General features: G+C 40.1%; 1 protein-coding gene across 1 annotated transcript in view; it reads right to left on the reverse strand.

Annotated features, from left to right (window-relative positions):
* iars1 (isoleucyl-tRNA synthetase 1) overlaps positions 1–22,041 on the reverse strand; it is a 90,774-nt gene that overhangs the window by 15,179 nt on the left and 53,554 nt on the right. The window contains exons 19-27 of the mRNA XM_033626691.2: positions 20,130–20,274; positions 18,186–18,306; positions 17,943–18,034; positions 17,433–17,510; positions 16,696–16,817; positions 11,664–11,766; positions 11,154–11,237; positions 5,238–5,412; positions 114–226 (exon numbers count right to left, since the gene is read on the reverse strand). Of these exons, the coding sequence (XP_033482582.1) occupies positions 114–226; positions 5,238–5,412; positions 11,154–11,237; positions 11,664–11,766; positions 16,696–16,817; positions 17,433–17,510; positions 17,943–18,034; positions 18,186–18,306; positions 20,130–20,274 (1,033 nt within the window). The remainder of the gene's footprint in view (positions 1–113; positions 227–5,237; positions 5,413–11,153; positions 11,238–11,663; positions 11,767–16,695; positions 16,818–17,432; positions 17,511–17,942; positions 18,035–18,185; positions 18,307–20,129; positions 20,275–22,041) is intronic.

The following is a 22,041-nucleotide window of genomic DNA, read 5'->3' on the forward strand; positions in this document are numbered from 1 at the left end:
ATAAAGAAGTAAATCTATTTTTTTTTTTTTACATTTTTTTTCCTGAATGGTGTTGAATTTGCATGCAAAAGGTACATAATGCAAAACTAACTGGGTTTAACTTTCGAGCGTACCTGTGCATCAGAGTGTGCTTCATACTGTGCTGCTGAGCCAGAGCTCTGGTCGAAGGTGTACATGAGCCTCAGGTCCTCCTCATGAAGCTCATGGCCGTCCACCATGATGGATCCTTAAAATCAACCATAGCATTATGAAAATGTTTAGAACCACTGTTAATGTACTGAACCTAAAAATAAACATTGTTATATGGCAGCATACATTAACGTTCATCACTGCAGAGAAAACAGTGTACATATGCTGCTCATGCAGAATTCAGCACCATGGAACCCTACTGCGTCTCAGCATCATCAGACCACATATCTAAACAGCCATAAATTATACAGCCCAGACGAAGCTCACCAGGGGGGCATGAGAAAATGAGTTAAACCATTCTTAATATGCACTCATTAAAAAGTTTGCCACCACAAATATATATATTTTTTAAAGATGATTTATTTCTGCTTTTGCCTTCATTCAATAGAACATTATTTAAGCGTGAAAGGGGGATTGAGAGAGGGGATTACATGCTGCAAGGGGCCACAGGCTGGAATAGAATGCATGGCAAGGACATCGCCTTTGTACATGGGATGCCTGCTCTACCCACTGAGCTGCTTCTGCCAGCACAAATATTAATATTTTCCTCGGGTTAAAATACTCTTGGTAACAAACATCATGGTCCACATTCTTTCTAAAAATAATTTTCCAGGACATTTTTAGAAATTATCTATCTGGTATGATGGACAAGGATTGCACCATATGCTAATATGTTCCTCTCTGTAGAAGCCTGATTTGAAAGACATGCAGTCTATGAAGGTTGATGAAACAAATGCCCCTTTTCCACCAAAATCAGTGCATGTATGCAGGATTTTTAACACAAGAAAACCTGCTTAAAATAGGCAATAGACTCCTGTATGTGTGTGTGTGTATGTTTTGTTTTTGTTTTTTTGGTGTGTCACCTTTAATGACACAGACACGCCAGAAAACAGGTTAGTAAATAGTAGAAAGCAGCATGGAGGCCTGTGAAAATGTATCTCTATCTTATTCAGTCTCTCTTCGAACTCATTGCAGACTAATTTGGATCAATGTTTGAGTGCTGCTTGGGCGGAGATGGATGGTATTTAGTGGTGGCAGATCATTGCAGCTGGTAAAGGGGCTAAAATTAGCATGTTCACCCAGGTGTTATGTTTCCATCAATGTTGATCAGAGCCGGAATATACCCGTGACTACTGCAGATTGATTTGACCCAAATGTGAATGCCGATTGTAATCTTTACATTTAAAAGCATCTTCTTTTTTTGGTGCAATGGGAAAGGGGCTTGACATTACATGGAGTTTTAGCCACTAAAGTTGCAATGTCAACCAACCTGCATTGCTGCCATATGATGTGACTTGGATATGTGTTTGCAGCATTTCCACAAAATATCAGCCTATTCAAAATACTGTTGTCCATCAACTACCATTTAAACAATAAAATGACCCTGAACATAACCTAGTCCTTTCAGGTGGAAATGTTATCTGTTTTGGGAGCTCTGACAGATAGCCTAGTTGATCGTTGTCAGCTAATTTTACTTTTCCTCTAATTTCCCATGTGCTTTCCATCACTGGAAAATTGGTCAACTTTCCTCTAGGTTTTCCAGCATGTGTGGGAACCCTGAATCATGTAGGACAAAATTATGTGGTAGAGCCTACAGAGACAATATTGCAAAATGTTCCGGTACAAAGTCAAATGGATGTTGAGTAACACAAAAATATATAAAATGTCTTCACTGTTTGGATGTGGTAACATTTTGTCAGATCACTCACATAATAATTGAGCTAAATATTAACAAAGTAATTCAACTAGACAAGTATAATTCATTGATTTTTCAAATGCTTTACTGTGAAAAGTCTAAAAGGATCCCCAATTATTGCTGATAGGGAGATCTATGTGTGTACAAAACTAAGATACAGCCAGTCTAAAAAACAGAAAATTGATCATTTAGAAGATGAAAATGCATTGATGCATTTTAAAATCATTCATATTGACGCCCATCATGATTAAATGCCGGGAACAGACGTTAATGGAAAAGTGATGATAAACAATTTAGTGCCCCACTATTGTCCTAATTAAATTTAAATAAATAGCAGACTGATTGTGTGAAATGAATCTTAATTTTGGTGAAGGATTCTAGAAATGGTTTCAATTACACCCAACCACACTGGGTAAAGTATTCTCCTAACTTGCATGCAGACCGAGGCCTTGTTTCGAATTAGCTGGGGTCTGGACCAGCAGTCGCTTGCATTCTGGGATTCCTTACACTGCAGTCTTTCTGGCCACATCCACACGAGATCTGAGCTGTTAAACAATAGAGCGAACCCAATCTAGTCAGGTTTATATCTCCATTTTGCCAGTGGCAGCAATTACCCACGTCTGTGTTCTGACTAAAAACCGTGACCGTGTTCTCCTCTCCTCTTCACTTCTCCACACCCAGAGGCTGGGTGAAACAGTCACTCCGTTTCTCTCTAATCCTAGATTTCCATGCTTTGATTTCCTGTGTCCCTCCCCGCTTCTCTGCTCTTTTCCGCCTTCTCTCTTAACCTCTTTTCTTCTCCCCCGACAAAATGATGGGATCAAAAGGTGCAGGTAGGGAATAATGAGTAACACAACCAATGGCCATAAACACACAATCAGTTTCTTGCCAAATTGCCGCCCTTCTGGCTTAAAAAGCTTTTTTGAGTCACGGATTCTCAGCTAGAATTGCTCACGAGGTTAAAAGTGGACTCAAAACAGTCTGTACCGTTATTGTTTCCATGGACAGATTATTTTGACAGTAGTGTACCTTCCAGGTCCAGTTTGTAGGATTTATGTGGATATTTTGGCAGAAATGGAATATAATATAGCAAGTATATTTCCTTCAGTATATAATCACTTGCAAATAAAAATCGTGTTTTTGTTACCTTAAAATGAGCCATTTATATCTATACAGGGAGCGGGTCTTTGTCTATCAAGATAGCCATGCTCACCACCATTTTTCTACATTAGCCATGAACGGACAAACCAAACACTGAGTCTAGATGGGGCTATTCCCATTTTCGCATCAGCCACTGTAGTTTGCAGCCACTGCACGATGAGAGCATCAGGAAAACGCTGATTTTTCTCACGCAAAACTGCTTTAGTCAGTGTTTTTACTTGTTTAAATCACCAGGTCTGTTTGTTTTGGAGAGTAAGAGACCTCTGTGGATAATTCAGCTCACAATAAAAACTTCTTAAACGTCTGGATCGGAAATTAGGTAAGCACACATTTGCATGTGCTGTGCGAGCGACCTGTCTGCAACAAGCCAAACAGTGTCAGAGAACAACTGATTTGTCACGTGAAACTGCTTTATTCAGTGGTTTTACCAGTTGTTACCATCAGGTGTGTTTGTTTTGGAGAGGAAAAGATCTCTGCAAATAATTCCTGGTAAAAAACTCCTGAACAATCAGCACTAAAGAAATACTAAGCGAGAGAAGTTTCAGCTGGTTGCAATCTGCAATTATCACTGCTAGATGCAACTAAATCCCCCAAACCTCACACACTGGACTTTGAACAGATATTTATTTATTATATTTTATTTGTTTTCCGTCCTTTTTGATTTTCTTACCCTGATGGGACAGAGCCAGGTGAGCTGTTTACCCCTGTTTGTCTTTGTTCTAAGATAATCTAACTGTCTGCTAGCTGTAGCTTCATACTGTGTTGAACTATTCCTTTAGAAAACATGAAGTAATGCATTACACTGTCTGGCTCCTTAAATGCGACCTTTTATGCTTTCCATTATTTTCTTTCATATCTATCATGTTGAAATGTTGAAAGTTCATATAAAATGTGCCCAAAGTTTCAAATAATGAGGTAAATGTAGTTAAAAGTGAGCAAAAACCTCAGGCCTCAGACAAGCCAAGCTGACGTCAGCTTGCAGCGAAATCTCTTTGTATGGTCATCTGCTCCAGGCACACTCCTACAAGTGTTTATATTACATACACTGCCACATGTAGCTACATGCTAACATCGGGGAGGCCTTTATTTGGTTGCCGATGCTGATTTTTCCTCGTTTCGGGATCAAATTCCTGCTGGAACATATCCGGTTGTGTTTAGAAGCTCGTTACCAAGTATTGCTATTTTCTATTACTGTTATTCCCCAGCAGCCATGATGGTGCAGAGATGCAAGAGACCCTGAAGCACTGACCAATCACAGCAGACTGCTTTTTTGGGAACAGGGCTTAAAGAGACAGGTGCTAAAACAGAGCGTTTCCGACAGAGAGTGAGCACAGTCATTCCAGCATAGATAGTATGAAAATTAAATGTATTCTTAAATGTTAAAGCCTGAAAACATGTTCTAATAGAAACCCAAAGTAAAAGTATGAAACTGAAAATAGGTCCCCTTTAAAAGCAGGTGTTATACATTCAAACAACTCAACTCGCCTGGGATCACAAGTCAGTGAAATGTTACTTCCACTGTGCACATTTTCATCTGTGTTTCCTCTCTCCATCATTTTTCCACCATCCTCGACCACATCTATCTTTTTCCTTCCATCGCTCATCCTCCTTCTTTCCTTCCAACTGGCTGGACTTCAAACATTCAACTGATTGGAAATGTTAAGTTCCCACAGCCCAGCTGACCTCCAGTGCTTTCTTCCCCAGAGACTCTGAGGGCTCTCCTCGTCTTTCTATAATTGGAGAGACAAGATACCTTGCACTGCTTTGATCCGCACTCGAGCTCTGATTATGGTTTCAGAAGGGTTAGGGGTTTGCATTCGGAGGATAAACTGGCCGTCTGGCTGTATCCGACTTCACTGCAACGACTCATGGTTGAGTTTTTGGTGACATAAACAGGATTTTAACAGCAATTGTGCAGCTGTGTGTAAAATCCCAACATTAACCAACTGCTCTTTACAAATTAATTATTTGGGACACAAAATGATTGACTACTGATTAAGTCTTGGTATGTGTGGCCACCACTGGTAAAAAATGAATACATAAAAATAATTCTGGGATGTCATTTACAGAAAAAATACATGTAATGCAAACTAGTGACCTACATTAGGCTACAGATTGATTAGCGATTTTTGTTTGCACCCTGAGTTATGAGTTTTTGCACACACATCCATACAGCCAAACGCAGTAATACCTGTTTTCTGGAAGGCCTCGAGCTTTTCGCTGGTGAGCTCCTTGATAGAAGCAGTGATAGCTTTGAAGGCCCCCTTTAGTCTCTTGCCCAGCACCATGTGGTCTGGCTCGGCTCTCAGACGGATACCGTACTTGTCCTTGTCTGTTGACAGTGTCAGCTGTCGCACATTAAGCTCCTGAAAGATGGGGAAAAAAGACACACAGTATGTTTTAGAAAAGGTGAAGCCACTGTCTTTGACCTTCCTGTTTTAATATCCCAAGTTTGCCAATGAGCACCAGTTAACAGGGCGTTTACTGTTGATAAAACCAAACATGAAAATGAACACAAAAATCTGAAGACGCTAAATTTAAACTGAAATGTGGGCTGGTACCTGCGGTTATTCCACAGGCTAGTTAATAACATGTCGGGCAGGAAATCCAAAGTGTGGGATCATTTTGAGAAGGTGAAGGACGAACCCAAGGTGATATGTAAACTCATCTTCATTGGTCGACTACAAACATGACGTATCATCTGAAACATGGAAGTAGTTACATGCCCATTAGCCACTTAGCACAATCATTACTGCTTTGCCGACAGCGTCATTAACAGGCGGCTCGCTCAGTGTGTGACGTGCACTTGTAGATAAAATATAGGCCTATATTAATGAAGGTTCATTAGTACGGTTTGGTATTTCTCTGTAATGTAGCACAGTGTTAACAATGTTACAGATACTATTCTTTCTCACACCAAAATATATAATTTAATAATTAAATTAATATCATAAACATGCGGGTAACTAGTCGACTAATGGTCCTATATGACAACTATTTCTCGAATAGGCAAATTCCTGGTCGTGGGCAGCCCTAAAATTATGCAGAAGACCCTCTTGTTTTCTTTATATACTGCTAAATCACTAAATGCCAAAAAATAGCACAAACAAAAAACAACAACAAAGAAAAGACAAAGTTCTTCTGGTAGCAGTATGGACACTAAGTGACCCGACTGCATTTGTTCAGTTTGACCTTTTCATAGCTCAACTTCCTCCCAAGACTTGAAATATAAAAATTAGTTACAATATTTGATACCGTTTGTATCAAAACTAAAGAAAAAACACTCATTATTATTCCACAAATGAAAATAAACTGTACGTGCACAATGACAATGGAATAAAACTAAACTTAATAGAATTCCAAACTAAATAAAAATACAATTTAACATAAAAATTAAAAACTTTAAATACCCCAGGCGTCTACTATCAAGAGCAAATCAATAATTGATTACAGAGAGTCATTCACTGAAAGAGTAAGTCAGCCATGAAATCACCCAGCAAGTCAGTCAGTGAGCCATTCCTCCCATTCAGTCAATATCTCTGCCTTTCAATACAGTACGTTTCATTCTTCAATTTAAATGGAGATAGAAATCTGTGATCCGGTCGTATCTGGTGAAGATAGAGATACTAAATTTAGCCACAGTGACACCTACCCCGGCCTGCCACACACAGCTTCTTTCAGTCAATCACACACTGATTGTGAGAAAGTGAGACTGAGTTTGGTTGACTTGCTGACAGAGAGCACAGATAAGCTGCTGTAGTGGGCTGAGTAATAAACTTAAGGGCAGTGTGGGGTTGAAAGTAGCAGCTAGAACTTGGTTGGTTCATAAAAACAGGACTGAATCAATGCTAAATTACACAAAAAGAACCGGTTTTATCTTGAGGGCATACATGGCTTTGTTTGTCTGATGCTGTTGCATGACAATATATTCGAGCTGCTGTCAACTCAAACAGCAACTCATTAGATATTTTCACTGAATATTTTGAGCTAAGCGGACACTGGAATCATCAACAAGCTTGTCGACAGGACAGTGCTGACCAAAGCTAAAATTTAAATGGCCACTGACTGTCAACAGCGAATCCAATCTTGAGCCTACGTTCCTCCCTCTGAATTTGTTACATTCATGTTTTGCCTCAAGAAATAGACAATAAAAATGCAATCAGCACCATTCAGGATTTTCCGCTGCTCTGTGTGAAATGCAAAGCTGCTGTGTCTTCTTCTTTTGCAAGTTTAGACTTCCGCATTGGCCACTAATGCTTTATTCACACTACACAACTTTAGCCCTAATTTTCCACCTGTCGACAGTTTTTGGAGCTCCCCAACAAAAGCCCATGATCAGTGGCAAATTGGTGTTAGTTTGCCGCACGCTCTGTGTGAACTGCTCGAAGACGTGAGCCGACAGGCTCGGTGATGCATCGCAGACGCTCCCCAGATATGTGGCAGGTCAATACCTGGACCTGTCAGTGAGCTACAGTCAATAAGAGTCAGGGTTTGGAATTAACTTTTCTGTGCACCTGCCTCTGTGGCTGGTCGACTCCAAAATCTGCCAGCCACTTAATAGATTGCCATTGTTTGTTTTGGCAGGGTGAGTAAAGCAAATTTAGCAGCTACTTACATTTGGCTGCCAACTGCTGCTAATTTCCGACCCTAATGAGAGTGCAAGACACGGGTTGAGGACAGAGACGAGCGGTGCTGTGGCGCTTTCCAAGGTGTGTGTGTGTGTGTGTGTGTGTGTGTGTGTGTGTGTTTGGGAGGAAGAGAGACTGAGTGTCAGATGTTTCTGCACGCAATGTTTGTATGATAACTTACTCAGAACACTGCTTTGTTACTTTTTGACTTTGATATTTTCTGCTAAGCTCCAGCCCAACCCCACATCCCATGACATACTCTTCAGAAATTCTTCCTTGTGAAAAGTCTTGTAGTGTCTCTGATTATAAGACGACAAGTTGTATAGTGTGAAAGGTGCAGCAATCTGATGACTTTCTGAAATGAACAGCAACGTCTGAGACTGAAAAATTAAGCTGACTGTAGTTTTTGGAATGGCCACTTGAGGATGGCTCTAGAAGTGAGTGAATCCCCATCCATGTTAAAATGTCCAACTTCACAGCATAAAAAAACATATTTAAATGACATCGGTCTCTATAGCTAATTTCAGAACTGTAGTTTTTTATTGTTTTTTTTTTAAACAAAATATATTAAAGCTAAAGCTGTGCATAATTAAAGTGTGGCCTCTTTGAATGACAGGCTGTCTGCAAGATGTCACCACAGTCTATGAGTCAGATCCATCCCTCACTCCTCCACAGCTCCCCCCTCTCATCAGAATATAGTCACTTCTCGCTTAAAAAATCTAAGATGGCGACATCCAAAGGGCAGAGCTTGGGGCTTCAAAATGGGAGTCCACATACCAATGTCACAGTAGCTACGTCTATTACTTTTATTCAGTCTATGGCTTAAAGTGATCAAACCCATGAAAATACACCAGAGCTAGGTTTAATGCCAATAGTGTCCACTACTCTTTACATCTGAAAGGCAATTCTAAGGGGTCTCAAGTTAAGCTAAATGCTTTGTTACATCCTGTAGGAGTCAAATTAAAACCTGTAATTGCTCCAGACATGTGCTATAAAGGAGCAATCAAAAAATGTAATTCACTCAGACAGCAAGTCAGCCATTAAATCAACCAGTCAGTGAGCCAATCAACAACAGCAGGTGCATATTAAGTAAAAGCAATTTGCATGAATTACAAAGAATTACCAGTTAAATAGTAATAATTATTGAATAATAATAAAAGGAACTCAAGAAAAGCGAGCGCGAAAAGGTGAATCCAGACTTAATGTACCTAACTTTCACATGCTCAGCTCAACTGAAACTCATCAATGGTAAGAGAGTTTGAAGGTTCTTCCCTGGGCTGTAGGAACTTAAACTGCTCTCAATTCTGATCAAATAAACCTTGTTTACTGGAGGGAGGCTAGAAGCCGGCAAGGTTAAATGTTTTCCTCACCAGAAATGAAACACAGTGAGAGATAAGAAGTGGCTCCAACCAAGATTAATCTAGCAGGATCCAACAGAAGGTTGCAACTGGAGCCCTTTTCCCCACATAATCCTTAATCTCTATACGTTCTGTCAATTTTACTGGTCAGCAGTATATGGGAACAAGAGCCGCAATCAATGTTCCATCCAAGATGCATCAGTAATTTCTCATCTTGAGAACTATAGTGAGGTTTCACGTGGCTATAGTGGGAACAGCAGCAGCAACATTTCCAGGTAGAGCATCCAAAAGGTTGAATAATTCTCACTTAAAGAGAGTGGAGGGCTTATCTGAGTCAGCTGTGGAACGGCATTGACTTCTTGAGGTCTGTTGGTGGAAAATCAAACCCAAAGACAAAGGGATAATGTCAGTGTAATGGCTTCCTGCACTAAAAGTCTATGACAATTAGTCTGTCTGCTGTCTGAGTAGTCATTTTTCCGGTCTCTCAGACAGCACCTGAACGGACCCAACAAACTTTTGTAATTAATCTGCCCTTTCCAGTGCAAACAGTAACCATACATTGATTTTGTTACTTTTACAAAAATGATACTTAAAAGAATACCATTTGTATATCAATTACTCACCCGTGTTACGTTTCAAGAAGAAAACTTTGTTTTCCTTGCATGCCTCCACAATAAACGAAGAATCCAAAAAAACAGAGAAAATTCTTGATGAATCAAAGTCATCGGGGTCCATATTTAATAACAGCCAAACAATATTAAAGTATCTGTGTACAAACTCCCAAACAACTTGTGCACTATGATCTAAGTCTCATTTATCCAGTCATATGCTCAGTACTTTCCAAACAGACAGCTCTTTCCGACAGGAACTGAATAGCAAGTAAAACGTATCTACTGCTACCACTCAGCCCCACCTCGCTGAACATGGGAGCTGCTGGTCTACTCCTGCCTTGATCGATAGTTTGTGTTAAAACACCAAAGTCACAATAATACAAACAAACAAACTGATCAAGGCAGTGGTAGACCAGCAGCTCCCATGTTCAGCAAGGTAAAATTACATTTTTAGTCAATCATCTCTGGCTTTGAAGAGAGCACAGATAAGTTTCACTTTTAGTTCAGTTACCTATCGAATAGGGCTGTCTGTTTGAGAAGTACTAAATGTACGACTGGATAATTGTGACTTGGATTCTACTGCCCAAGTTGTGGGAGAGTTTGTAAACGGATGTTTTGTAGTTTTTCTGTTGTTTAACATGGACCCCTTTGACTTTAACTTATCAACAATTGTCTGTGTTTGGATTCCTCGTTTACTGTGGAGCCATGCAAGAAAAACAAAGTTTTCTTCATGAATTCAACGTAACACGGGGTGAGGAACTGATATATAAATGATCATTTGGGGGGGTGAAGTATTCCTTTAACATTGCAAACACCCAGTCCTCGTCTATATGGGCTTTTTTTCATATAGTGAAACCCACAGGATGTATGAATGTATGAAAAAAACACAACAAAACATAATCTTATCTAGAACATTAAACTTACAGAACCATCAGCTCAGTAATGTTGCAGACTCTATTTGTAAAACGAGAGCCAGAAGAGCTTCGTGAACTATAATGATGCATATCACTGTGACCATGAAGTACACATTAACAGTAATATAATGTTTCAGTGTGCTGGAGAAGAAAAATACACACTGCTCATGTTGGTGCTGTATATTTAAAGGGTTTGCATGTGTGGCAACTGGAGTAGATCAAATGTGAAATCCATTTCCAAGACATCTGCTCCACCCCCTTTTAAATGAGCCAAGCACAGAAATTTCAATTACAGCTGCAGACACAAACGGCGTGTGAAGGTGCGCTCCCTCTGTTGTACACCCCCTCTATAAAGTCAACACACTGGCTTTGGAGTGTCAACAGGGCTCCAGGAGAGCTTTCTCTTTAACCTAGAAATTTAATAGTACTGATCAAAGCCCAGTAAACAGACAAAAAAAAGCACTTAAAGGAAAGATGAGAAGATGCACCTCTTGCCTTGAAGCAGAGCACTGGTAAAGTGACACTCTACCAAGGCGACTTCAAGACTAGACAAATTATAACACTAAACAAACAAAGGCTGTTTTTGGTTTACTTACTTCCAGGATGTATTTCTGCAGGGACTGGATATCTCTCAGAGCCTCTGGGTCCTGGTGAATAACTACCACTTCCTTTAGTGGGTACTGAAATACACACCGACATTACAGTGGGTCAATAACTCCAGTACCAAAAGCAAAAAACAGAGTCATCATCATCAACACAACAACCATACCTAGTGCATTAACATGAGAAAACCAGATACACTGAAAGCTAAAGGAAATCTATAGGACAGCTATAGGAACTCCTAGCACAGCACAGGATCCTTTAGAGGCGTGGACATTTTACAGGTGTGAAATAAACTTCAGTGCTTTATTGTGGACAAACTGTCTAATAACAAAAATACACGTCTCGCATTTTCGTGCTGCACTTTCTTGTTTTGTAATCAGCCAACGTTGTCACATCTGCAGTAACCCAATATCAGCCAATATGACTATGTTTCCTAGAGTTTTAGTTCACTGTACCTCCCACACTGGAGTGTATGAATGGATAGAGTAAAGTTGATGATTCACCTTGACGGGCAGAGTCTTCCTGTCTCTGATCACTCGGCCGAGCTCAATCACAGACTGCATCTGAGAGACGGCGCTCTCAATGCGCTTGTCAATCAGATTCTCCCTGAAAAAAAGAAAAACACATAAAGAAAATCTAAGTATCACCACATCATCAATTAATCAATCACATTTAAAATGGTGGCACAGAGGGTTCCTGGTTCGAACCCAGGGTGGCGGGTTTGAACCCTAGGGTTGGGGAGCCCCTCTGTTTGCATGTTTTCCCTGTGTCAGCGTGGGTTTTCTCTGGGTACTCCGGCTTCCTCCCACAGTGGCCGTAGGTGTGATTGTGAGTGTGAATGGTTGTCTGTCTCTATGTGTCAGCCCTGTGATAGTCTGGCGACCTGTCCAGGGTGTACCCTGCCTCTTGCCCCATGCCAGCTGGAATAGGCTCCAGCCCCCCCATGACCCCCAACAGGGTAAGTGGTTACGGAAAATGAATGGGTCAATGTATTTAAAGTGCAGAATCACCATACAAGATGGTCCCTATACACTACAATTAAAAAGAAAAATAAATGGCACAAAGCTTATAGTTTTGTTTTATTTACTTAGTATAAGCTTTCAATTCAAATTAGATTGAAAGCTTATACTAAGTAAATAAAACAAAATAAAAAGGGCAAGAAAATGACATCATAAAAATCAACATCCGTGTTAAAGAGATGTTAAAAAGGTGATGGACCTGACTATGTTCGGGTGTATGCTGTAATGAAGTGAATAAAGACAGGGTTTTAGTCTTGAGTTTAAGATTTCAACTGAGTGTGTTTCTTTAACATGTAATGTAAGGCCACTGCAGATGAGAAAAAAACATTGTGATGCCATGATAGGTGCGTTTTAATAATCTCTTAACCGGTAGTTTAGGTCACACAAGAGTTGAAGTTTTTATCTGAAACTCCTAACAAGGTGAGACATTTGCAATTGCAATGGGTATCACCTGACCTAGCTGCCTTCTTATAATAAGAGGATGTAAAAGGGATGAGACAAACATCTTTCAAAACAACCCATCTTCTTTGGAGAATCGTTCTGTATTCAGTGACATTCGGTACAAATTCAGGGTGCAGTTAGGGGATGTCAGTCGTCTCTGTCATAACTCACAAGCAGCCGTCATTTTCTGGCTAATCAGTGCCTTAAAAATTCAAACAGCTATTCTATTGAGGAAAAGGAATTATAAAGCGTGACAAGGTTAGTACCACCCATCTAAATAAAGACAGAGTTCAGAACCACCAGCGCCAGAGTTTAACTCAGGAGCATCCACTAATAAGGTACACCGAGACTTCCACCTCTGAATCCAAATTAGAGCTGCACAGCCACCGATAATCATGCATAATAGTGATATTAGCCCTAACTGTCTGCAGGAACATAGACTGTGAGTGTGTATGTGCGTGTGCACAATGTGTGTTCATTTACTCCAGCACTCTGCTCCTCTGTGTGCACACAGCAGTGGAGTAAAATGAGAGAGGAGAGGACTCCAGGGACAGCCAATCATTTAATGAGCTGATTGAGGAGCAGCTCTTCCCTGCGCCTGATTGGTGGCTGACCTTTGGGAGGAGGGTGAAGTAGTCCCATTCGACAGCAGGAAGGACAAGAGGCTAATAAAGCAGCAGCACTGAGCACTGCCAAAGTGACAGAGGAGATTATATGAACCATTACACAAACTATTTTCCTTATGCTAAATCAAACGGATATTTAATCATGTCAGAACTTTTTTGTAGTTAAAGATGATGCAATTAAGTTTGGGCAATTAGAAATTCCTCCCAGGCATTACAAAACTGATCAGCCACCAAGGCACCCATTTTACTGAAGTAATTGAAGGGAAGGGAATGAAATGATTATATTTTGAAAGCAATATCCATTAGCTGGGCTGACAATCAAAGGCAGGCCCTGTGCCGTTCTGTGTCTGTATTTCTCTGCTTAAAGTACACAAACTCAAGCAAGAAACTCAGGTTTATCCTTCAGAAGACCTTGGATTTATACTTTAGAGAAACTCAGGTTTATAGTTTAGAGAACCTCGGGTTTATACTTGGGAGAAATTCAGGCTTATACTTCAGAGAACACTGGGTTTATACTTCAGAGAAACTCAGGTTTATACTTTAGAGAATCTCAGGTTTATACTTTAGAGAAACTCAAGTTTATAGTTTAGAGAACCTCGGGTTTATACTTCAGAGAAACTCAGATTTATACTTCAGAGAAACTCAGGTTTATACTTTGTGGCTCTGCTGACAAATTTGAGAAAATGAGGCATCCCATTCTGGACTACGCTGAATCTGAGCTTTAAATCTCCTCATCTGTAACCTGCAGATGTACAGTCATTGTCATTACTTTTGAACACATTGCATCAATTAATCTTGTCATAGTGAATCCATAAGCAACTTGAAACCCCCTTTTCTTTTCTCTGTGTGTTTTTGTTTATATTTAATCATTTGTCAATCGTTTATTCATCAGTGCAATTAACACAATTCTTACCTAGCAGTGGCATGCACCAGTGACACTGACTTCACCAAAGTACTAATCCGTTTCACTTTACATGGGCTTCTGTGATATCGTCGTAATAATGCTCTGCAAGAGCCACATACAGCCAAGAAATCATGCAGAGTAAAAGTACAATCAGGCTTCACCTCTAGGGCATTGATTATCAAATTATGTTTGTATTTTTAATCACTAAATGTTTAATCATACAGTCAACACACACCTGTTACTGTTTTTTGTGCTGTTTTGTTTTGCAGGGCGACATTAAGCAGCGGAAAGCATGAATGAAGAGAAGAAACAGTTAAGACACAAAGAGAACAGCTGCTGTGAAGCCTGACAGTCATCTAGAAACTACTGTGAACCCTCGAGCTTCAAAAGAGTGTGATACAACTGGGGTGAAGTAAGGCCATGCACTCTGGCTGAGACTGATTAGGCTTTGGATCAGCAGTGGATATCCTGTGAGAAAAGGGGCGAACACAAGGAGCAGTTTACTGTGCGAGCTGAAGGGTGACTGTGCTTCAAGAGCGGCAGTTTTTGAACCAGATGACCTTGGTTACATTAATTTGGTTGAAATCTGGTTTCAGTGAGAATCTGCACTGATGACGAGTCCTTGAACACGACATTGTACAAGATACAGGGTGCTGCTCTGTAACTGATGCTGTTCTAAAGGAAGGCGGGTAAACGATTTCGATACAGAGACAAATGACTTATTAAAACAGTCCCGCCTTACATTTCCCACTTGTAAAAACTCTTGTAAAAAGTCCTCTGTTTTACCCAACTTGATCTCCACTGTGCGTATACGCTTTAAGACTAAGGGGGACCTTGCATTTGCTGTTAGGGGCCCTTGGTCATGGAATGAACTGCCTGAAGAGCTCAAGCTTGCTGCATCAGTATCTTCTTTTAAATCACTTTTAAATACTTGTGTTTTGCAAAAGGGTTTTCTATGATTTCTATTTAATTTCTCTTTTTAATTTTGAAGGTTAATTTTAATTCTTACCCAATGAAACACTGTATCTTACTCCAGACATAACACTTAAGTCTTGCACTTCCTCTTGTTTGGTTTTAAATTGACCCATTGGTTTTAAAATGTTCCTTTGTGTTGTATTTCTGGCATTTAATTATCCATCGCTTTTACAAATCTATTCCTGTGTGTGTGTGTGTGTGTGTGTGTGTGTATCTATCCATCACTACTGGACAAATTAGCCTAATGTTTTTTGTATATTTATGACTGTTTGCTCAAAGGCCTCTTATGGTTGCGATGACTCACAATTTATTTTTGAAAAACCTGTTTTATTGACTGTTTATGTCGTCACTGACTGCTGACTCCTCACTACTCTTAACTGGCTGGTCAGGGCCACAAGTGATCAACAACTGCTTCATTGCTTCAGCATCTTTTGTTGGCACTGGACTTTAAATTTTACATTTCATATCACTGCTGTTGAGGAACTGTCCAGACCTGCACGCCCACGTAAGACAATTGAGGTTAAGTCAAAAACTGCAGTGGTCAATTAAAACATTCAGTAATGTCAGTCAGCTGCTGAGATGCCTTTGTCAGTTATGTTTGTCATTCATTCAATTTCAGTAACTGCTTATCCTGTTGGGGGTTGCGGGGGGTGCTGGAGTCTATCCCAGCTGTCATTGGGCGAGAGGCGGGGTACACCCTGGACAGGCTGCCAGACTATCACAGACAACCATTCACGCTCACATTCACACCTACAGGCAATTTAGAGTCAGTGATTAATCTAACCAGCATGTCTTTGGACTGTGGGAGGAAGCCAGAGCACCTGGAGAAAACCCATGCTGACACAGGAAGAACATGCAAACTCCACACAGACAGGCAATATCCACCCTGGATTCGAACCAGGAACCCTCTCGCTCTGTGGCGACAGTGCTTACCACTGCACTTTTCTCATTAATTGCAATTTACAATTACATTTATTTTGTAATTTAATTATGTAACTCTGTTACATGTAACTAGTTACTCCAAAATGCTGCCCACCCACATGTCCCACACACACCTGGCAGAGATTTGCACTCCTTTCTAGTTATTATTGTCATGTGTTGCTCTAAATATTTACTGCAAAGCCAATATTCAATGAGTTAATCAATCAATGTCACCTTGTGAGCTGAATCAGACAGATCATGATGCATTGCCTTCTGTGATTAATTTTGTTTCTTGAATAAATATGTAGCGTTTACTGCCTGACTTAGTTGCTCCACTTGTTTTACCTAAAGCTTTATATATTTCATAAAAGTTTAAAAATTTTGCTCTGCAGGATCCCACTATAAAACCTTTTGTACACATCCTCGATTTCTGCCTGGATCCTCTCAGCCAGAATATTTAAAAGATGTGGGGAGCAGCCGGGGATAAAATAAGGTGACACATTTAACATCAATATCACATCAGCTACTTTTAGCTAATATGGATAGCAACAACTCTCAGGGCACTTTTGCCTTTTTTTCTCTCTTAAATATGTGGCATGAAGCATTTGATGTGCGTAAAATCTGAGCTTTATTGGAGGATTTTTCCAACCTGACTTGGGGCAGCATGAGATAGTGGATGCTGCTGCTGTCCTTCTCTTCGACAGAGGCAGGGTCGATGAGGTGACACAGATTTTGGTACATCATCTCTGTAATGAAGGGTGTGAAGGGAGCCTGAGGAGAAGGAGGGAAGAAAGAGAGTAGACATGAGAGAAAAAGGAAGAGGAGATTATTAAATGCTCTGTACTGTAGTTAATTTACATTCTTTGACATAAAAGGTCTAAAAGTCAGAAGCAGCTATAAAACCGGCATACAAAACACATTTTTACTGCAGTTTTTTTTTTCCCCTCAAACGGTGCAAAAGTTCAAACAGAATTATGCCAGAGTGAGGTTACTTCCAAAGGAATTCTTCCATTTTCTACCACGGCTAATTAATTTGTGTAGCTGATCTGTATTGATCTGGGTTAGGCTAACTGGCTCTTAGCGTGCATCTCGCCTCACATGCAAACATCTTCAATGTGTTATAAATAAAAACTCCTACTGCTCATGCATAATTCATAGCCATGCCAACACACACACACACACACACACACACACACACCTTCCATACCAGCATTATTTCTTTGTGTCTTGCATACACAAAAGCAAAACACACCACAAAAAATTTCCCCCATACAATCTCTTTTCTCTCTCTGTCTCCCTCTCTGTCTCTCTCTCTCTCTCTCACTCACACACACACACACACACACACACGCGCGCGCACACACACATACAAGCAGAATGACTCACCATCAGCCTGCACATGGAGAACAGAACACTGAAGAGGGTTTCCAGCGCCCACAGGCAGTCCTCAGTGCCACTCTCTCCCTACAAAGTTCACACACACATCAATACAGTCGGTCCCCTTGGAACAGTGAAAAGATAAAAGTGCCCGAGCACACATCAGAGCATGTATCCCCAATACACTCCAACCAAATGTTGACTGGGAGGGCCACAAACTGATTGCTGTAAAATGTCCGCAGATGGAGGCTATGATGAAGAGACACAGTTTCCATTATCCGAATTAATCATTTATGTGATTAACAAAACAACTAAAAAGTAAGATACAGGACATAAACTATAAAGAGCATCATGTGTATTTACACACTTATGTATACTTAACTCATCAGATCTTACTAGTGCTGGTGACTGTCACTCCTGGGACTCCATACATTTTAGTCATCAGCTGCATTTTGCATCCCTGTTATATAATGACAACATTACCGCTAAAGACGCACTGATTCAGAGCTGTTATCTCACCTTTAGACGGCGTCTGTTGGTCCTCACATACCAGTTGGTGAGCATGTCCACGAACTTGACCAGGCGAGGTACGACGGTGTACAGGCGATAAGCTGCAACAAGAAACTACCGTCAGTTTATTTACGCTGAATACAGAAACAACATGAACAGGTTGCCAGATGGGATGGATTTTAAAACACAGAGTTCCTGGACGAAAATATCAGCAGTGTGTGTGTGTTTGTGTTTGGAGGATGTCCGTCTCACCGTCCATCTCAGCCTTGAAGAACTGGATGAGTGACTGTGTGAAGGACTGGATCCATTTGTCCATGATGTTGTCACTCTGCTTCACCGTGTTTTCGTTGTACAGGAACTGAATCTCATCCTCCTGACACATTAATACAGACACACAAAAAAGCATTAACACAAATGTCCAGTTACAAGGACACACAACATCACTGATGTGAAACAGCTGAAATCTGTACCATATATACGCAAGAATATAAAAAAGAAAAGTCATAGCAGTTTGAACCTGCACATAAAGAAATTATGATTTGAGCCATCTACGGGCGAAGAAAGAAATTTTTTATCAGTCTGCCACCTGCAGGCAAATGTGTTATGACTAAATCTTTTTCTAGTTTTTACTGTCGCTGTGTTTGTGAGAGAGTATTGATGTTTGACATATTATGAACTTTAAACTTCTGTGTAATAGTATTTTTCTATGTTTTTATTTCATCTGTTTTTCAATTGAAAACAAGCTGACAAACAATTGTCACAGAGGCTCCCTTGTCTGATGGTCAAGTAGCTGAAATAGCTTGATGTTAAGACTGGTCATTCACCTTCATAAAGGGAAATAAATGTAATTTGATTTATATGATGTTCAAAAATAATGTCTGGCATTTCAGAGGGAATATTTTACGCTTTTATTAGTATTTATTACTTGACTGCACACAGATGTAAGAAACGAGGGGAGAGGGATATGGGAGTGACATACAACAAAGGACTCAAATTGGATATGTTGCAGTTGACGCTAACATTTGGCATTTTACAGCCACATGTTAAATAGGAACGACAGCTGTAACATTGATCGCCTGCAGGTGGTGCAGGTAGCTCAAACGGCAGCAAGTGTTACGTTTTTCATCTGTAGGTGGCAACCAAGAGGCAACCTCCAGGGCTGAAAAATGGAGCCGACGTGGAATGGCCACTTGAGGCTGGCTCCAAAAGCGAGTCAATCCCCATAGACACCCATATTAAAAGGGCCAACTTTAGAGCAGAAATAAACATGTTTACAGCCTGGTACAGAAAATGGTTTTGGTCTCTATAGCTAATTTCCCCCTTCGTGACAACTGTATAAACTCACCCGTTTACATTATTAAGGCTTAAAGTTATGCATAATAAAGGGAAGGTGAGTGTCATTCAGTTCATGAAAGTTAACTTAAACATTTTGGTCGACTAAAAATGTCTTGTTCAGTGTTTGTTTGTATGAAAAGAAACCCCAAAGAGTCAAATGTTCATTTTTTCAGGCAAGTACATTTTGTCTTAATGGTTTTAAGCCTGTTCTTCGCTATAAAAATTAGCATTAGTATTATCACAGGTAACTATAGCTAGCTGTAATTACACTGTGCTAACCAAGCTAGCAGCTAGCGTTAGGGTTATCTCCACCCTCTTGTCCACATATGGTCACTCCTGGCTCCAAAACTCAAAGATGGCGACCGCCAAAAAGCCAAAATGGGAGTCTACAAACCAATGGGTGATGTCACAGTAACAACATCTATTATTTTATTCATTCTATGGTGGCACTTTTGGTATGTTTACATTTACTTAATTATCTTCCTGCTGGTTTGCAGATGTAAAAGTGGTCACAGACAGTGATTGAAAACCTACCCTTTGTGGAGAATCAGCTTGCTAAAGCAACATTATCACTTCTTTTTAAAACATTCTCTCACAGGAACACTTTTATTGTGCAGGGTAGAGACTATGGAAAAAATGTTCTGTGCTTAGATTTCTTCAGATGGAACCCAAATACCCAGCAATCAGTTAGCCAATCACATAGTGCTGTTAGACGAAAGTTTAACTGCAGCTATTGCAACATTATTTAATGGCAAACAAACTGCTGTACTGTCAAGCACTGCTGTGGCTTCTAGACACTGAACAGCTAAAGGAACATAGTGGGAAATGTGAAAGTAATGACCTTTTTATTCTGTTCATTACCTTCTGTAACCTTTGTACGTTCTGCACCAGGAAGCGATAGGCATTATACCACGGCAGGAAGACATCCTTCAACACGTCTCGCACGCCCTCCTCTTTGAAGCGCAGGTTCTCTGCTCTCACTACAGGAGAGTTGATGAGGTACAGCCTACAAAGAGAGACAGTGAAGGAGCTTGTTAATGTGGCAGGACAGATTATGAGTGAGTGAGAGCATAGAGTGAGTGCACAGGTAATAACTTGAATGTGTGTGCAGATGTGTATGAGTGAGTGAGGCTGTTTGTGTAAGTGGTCCTACACAAATGAAGTGTGTGTTCGTACTGAGGAGACAGGGAGATATAAAAAACAAAGTGTTAGTTGAAATAAACTTCGCAAAACTGAGCAGTGTTGCCCCAGATACACATTCACCAAAGCTACTTTAAATGCAGTATACAGGAAGGTACAGGAAACCATAACCATAAGTGTTGTGGGAATACAAAGTTTGCACCAAGACTGCCAATTTAAACAAAAGTAAAACAAAATCACATATAACCTACAGTGAAAACATGTCATGATTATGACTGCTATGTTAAGATTTGCTGTTACTTTGGTAAATAAACATTAAGATTGACAGGTTTTTATACTTACATTTATAGCTGCAAACATTGGTTGACCAATTAGTTGATCAAAAAATAATTGCCAATTTTTCATGCAAAAATGGCAGAAAAGGTGTTTCCAACGTCTCAAATATGGAGATTTCCTGCTTTTCTCTGTTTTAAATCACATTAAACTTAATATCTTTTTTGTTTTGGACCAACAAACAAAACATTTAAAGACATCACCTTGGACTTTAAGCAAATGGGATGGACACTTTTCAGTATTTTCTGCCATTTTATAGACCAAACAAGTAATCTAGAAAATAAAAATGCACATTAATTGATAATGAAAATAATCCGTTAGTTGCAGGTCCATTTAAAAAAAGAATATGCATGATAAATCATTTGGAATGACATCTCAGCCAGTGCATATAAGCCATGAAATGTTTTTAGTGGCTTGATTAAAGTATGGTATATAGAAAGTGGTGGTCTACACACACTGAAGCTCCACTCAAAATTCTGCAAACTAAAGCCCTGTTTCCACAGAGCAGTATGGTACAGTTCAGTTCTGTAACACTTTTTTTCTGTTTCCACCGTGAAAAGTTGTGGATGGTACCAATGGAACTGTACTGTCCCCATTTTTGGTCCCCCCCTCTGTTGGGGTACCTCACACACAGATCTGGTACTAAAAGGTGGAGCTGTGAACACTGCTGTTGATTGGTCAATAGCTGACAGTCACTCTGCTCAGGGCTGAGTTGTGGCGGGATTTGAAGCTCATGTAACCACTGTTCATACTGTGGAGAGTTTTATGAGTAGACTGTAACTATAAAATGAAAGGATGTTTTGCCAACTCTTATTGCTGCTGTAGTACATGAACATATTCTAATCCTCACTTGGAGGGAAAAAAATATATATTGTGGAGCATCTTACCCGTGGGCTCCGGCAACACTAAACCTCTGAGCTTGCCTTAGAAGAACTAAATGCACAAACACGCTATTTTTAAATATCTCATTGAGAGAGACTGTCACTGCAGCCTGTTCTGTTTTGTTCTGAAAATGTCGGCATGCAACCCTGTTCTGTGGACGATAAATGAGGTGCAGACTTCCATCTGTGTCACCGGTAAAAAGGAAATACAGTGAGTGCTGGACGGAGCAGTGAGTGACAACAATCCCGCCCACATTAAAGAGTACTGTTTGTGGTGGAAAAGCTAGGTACCATGTCTGAAGGTTTACTTTTGGTTACAAAGGTACCATACCAAAAGTGTTTGGTGGAAACGGGGGTTTAATAAACTGTAAACTTTTGCAATGTAACAAATGACTATTTGTTTATATTGATTTCTCTCA

This window comes from Epinephelus lanceolatus, chromosome 1 (assembly GCF_041903045.1).
Source record: "Epinephelus lanceolatus isolate andai-2023 chromosome 1, ASM4190304v1, whole genome shotgun sequence".
NCBI lineage: Eukaryota > Metazoa > Chordata > Actinopteri > Perciformes > Serranidae > Epinephelus > Epinephelus lanceolatus.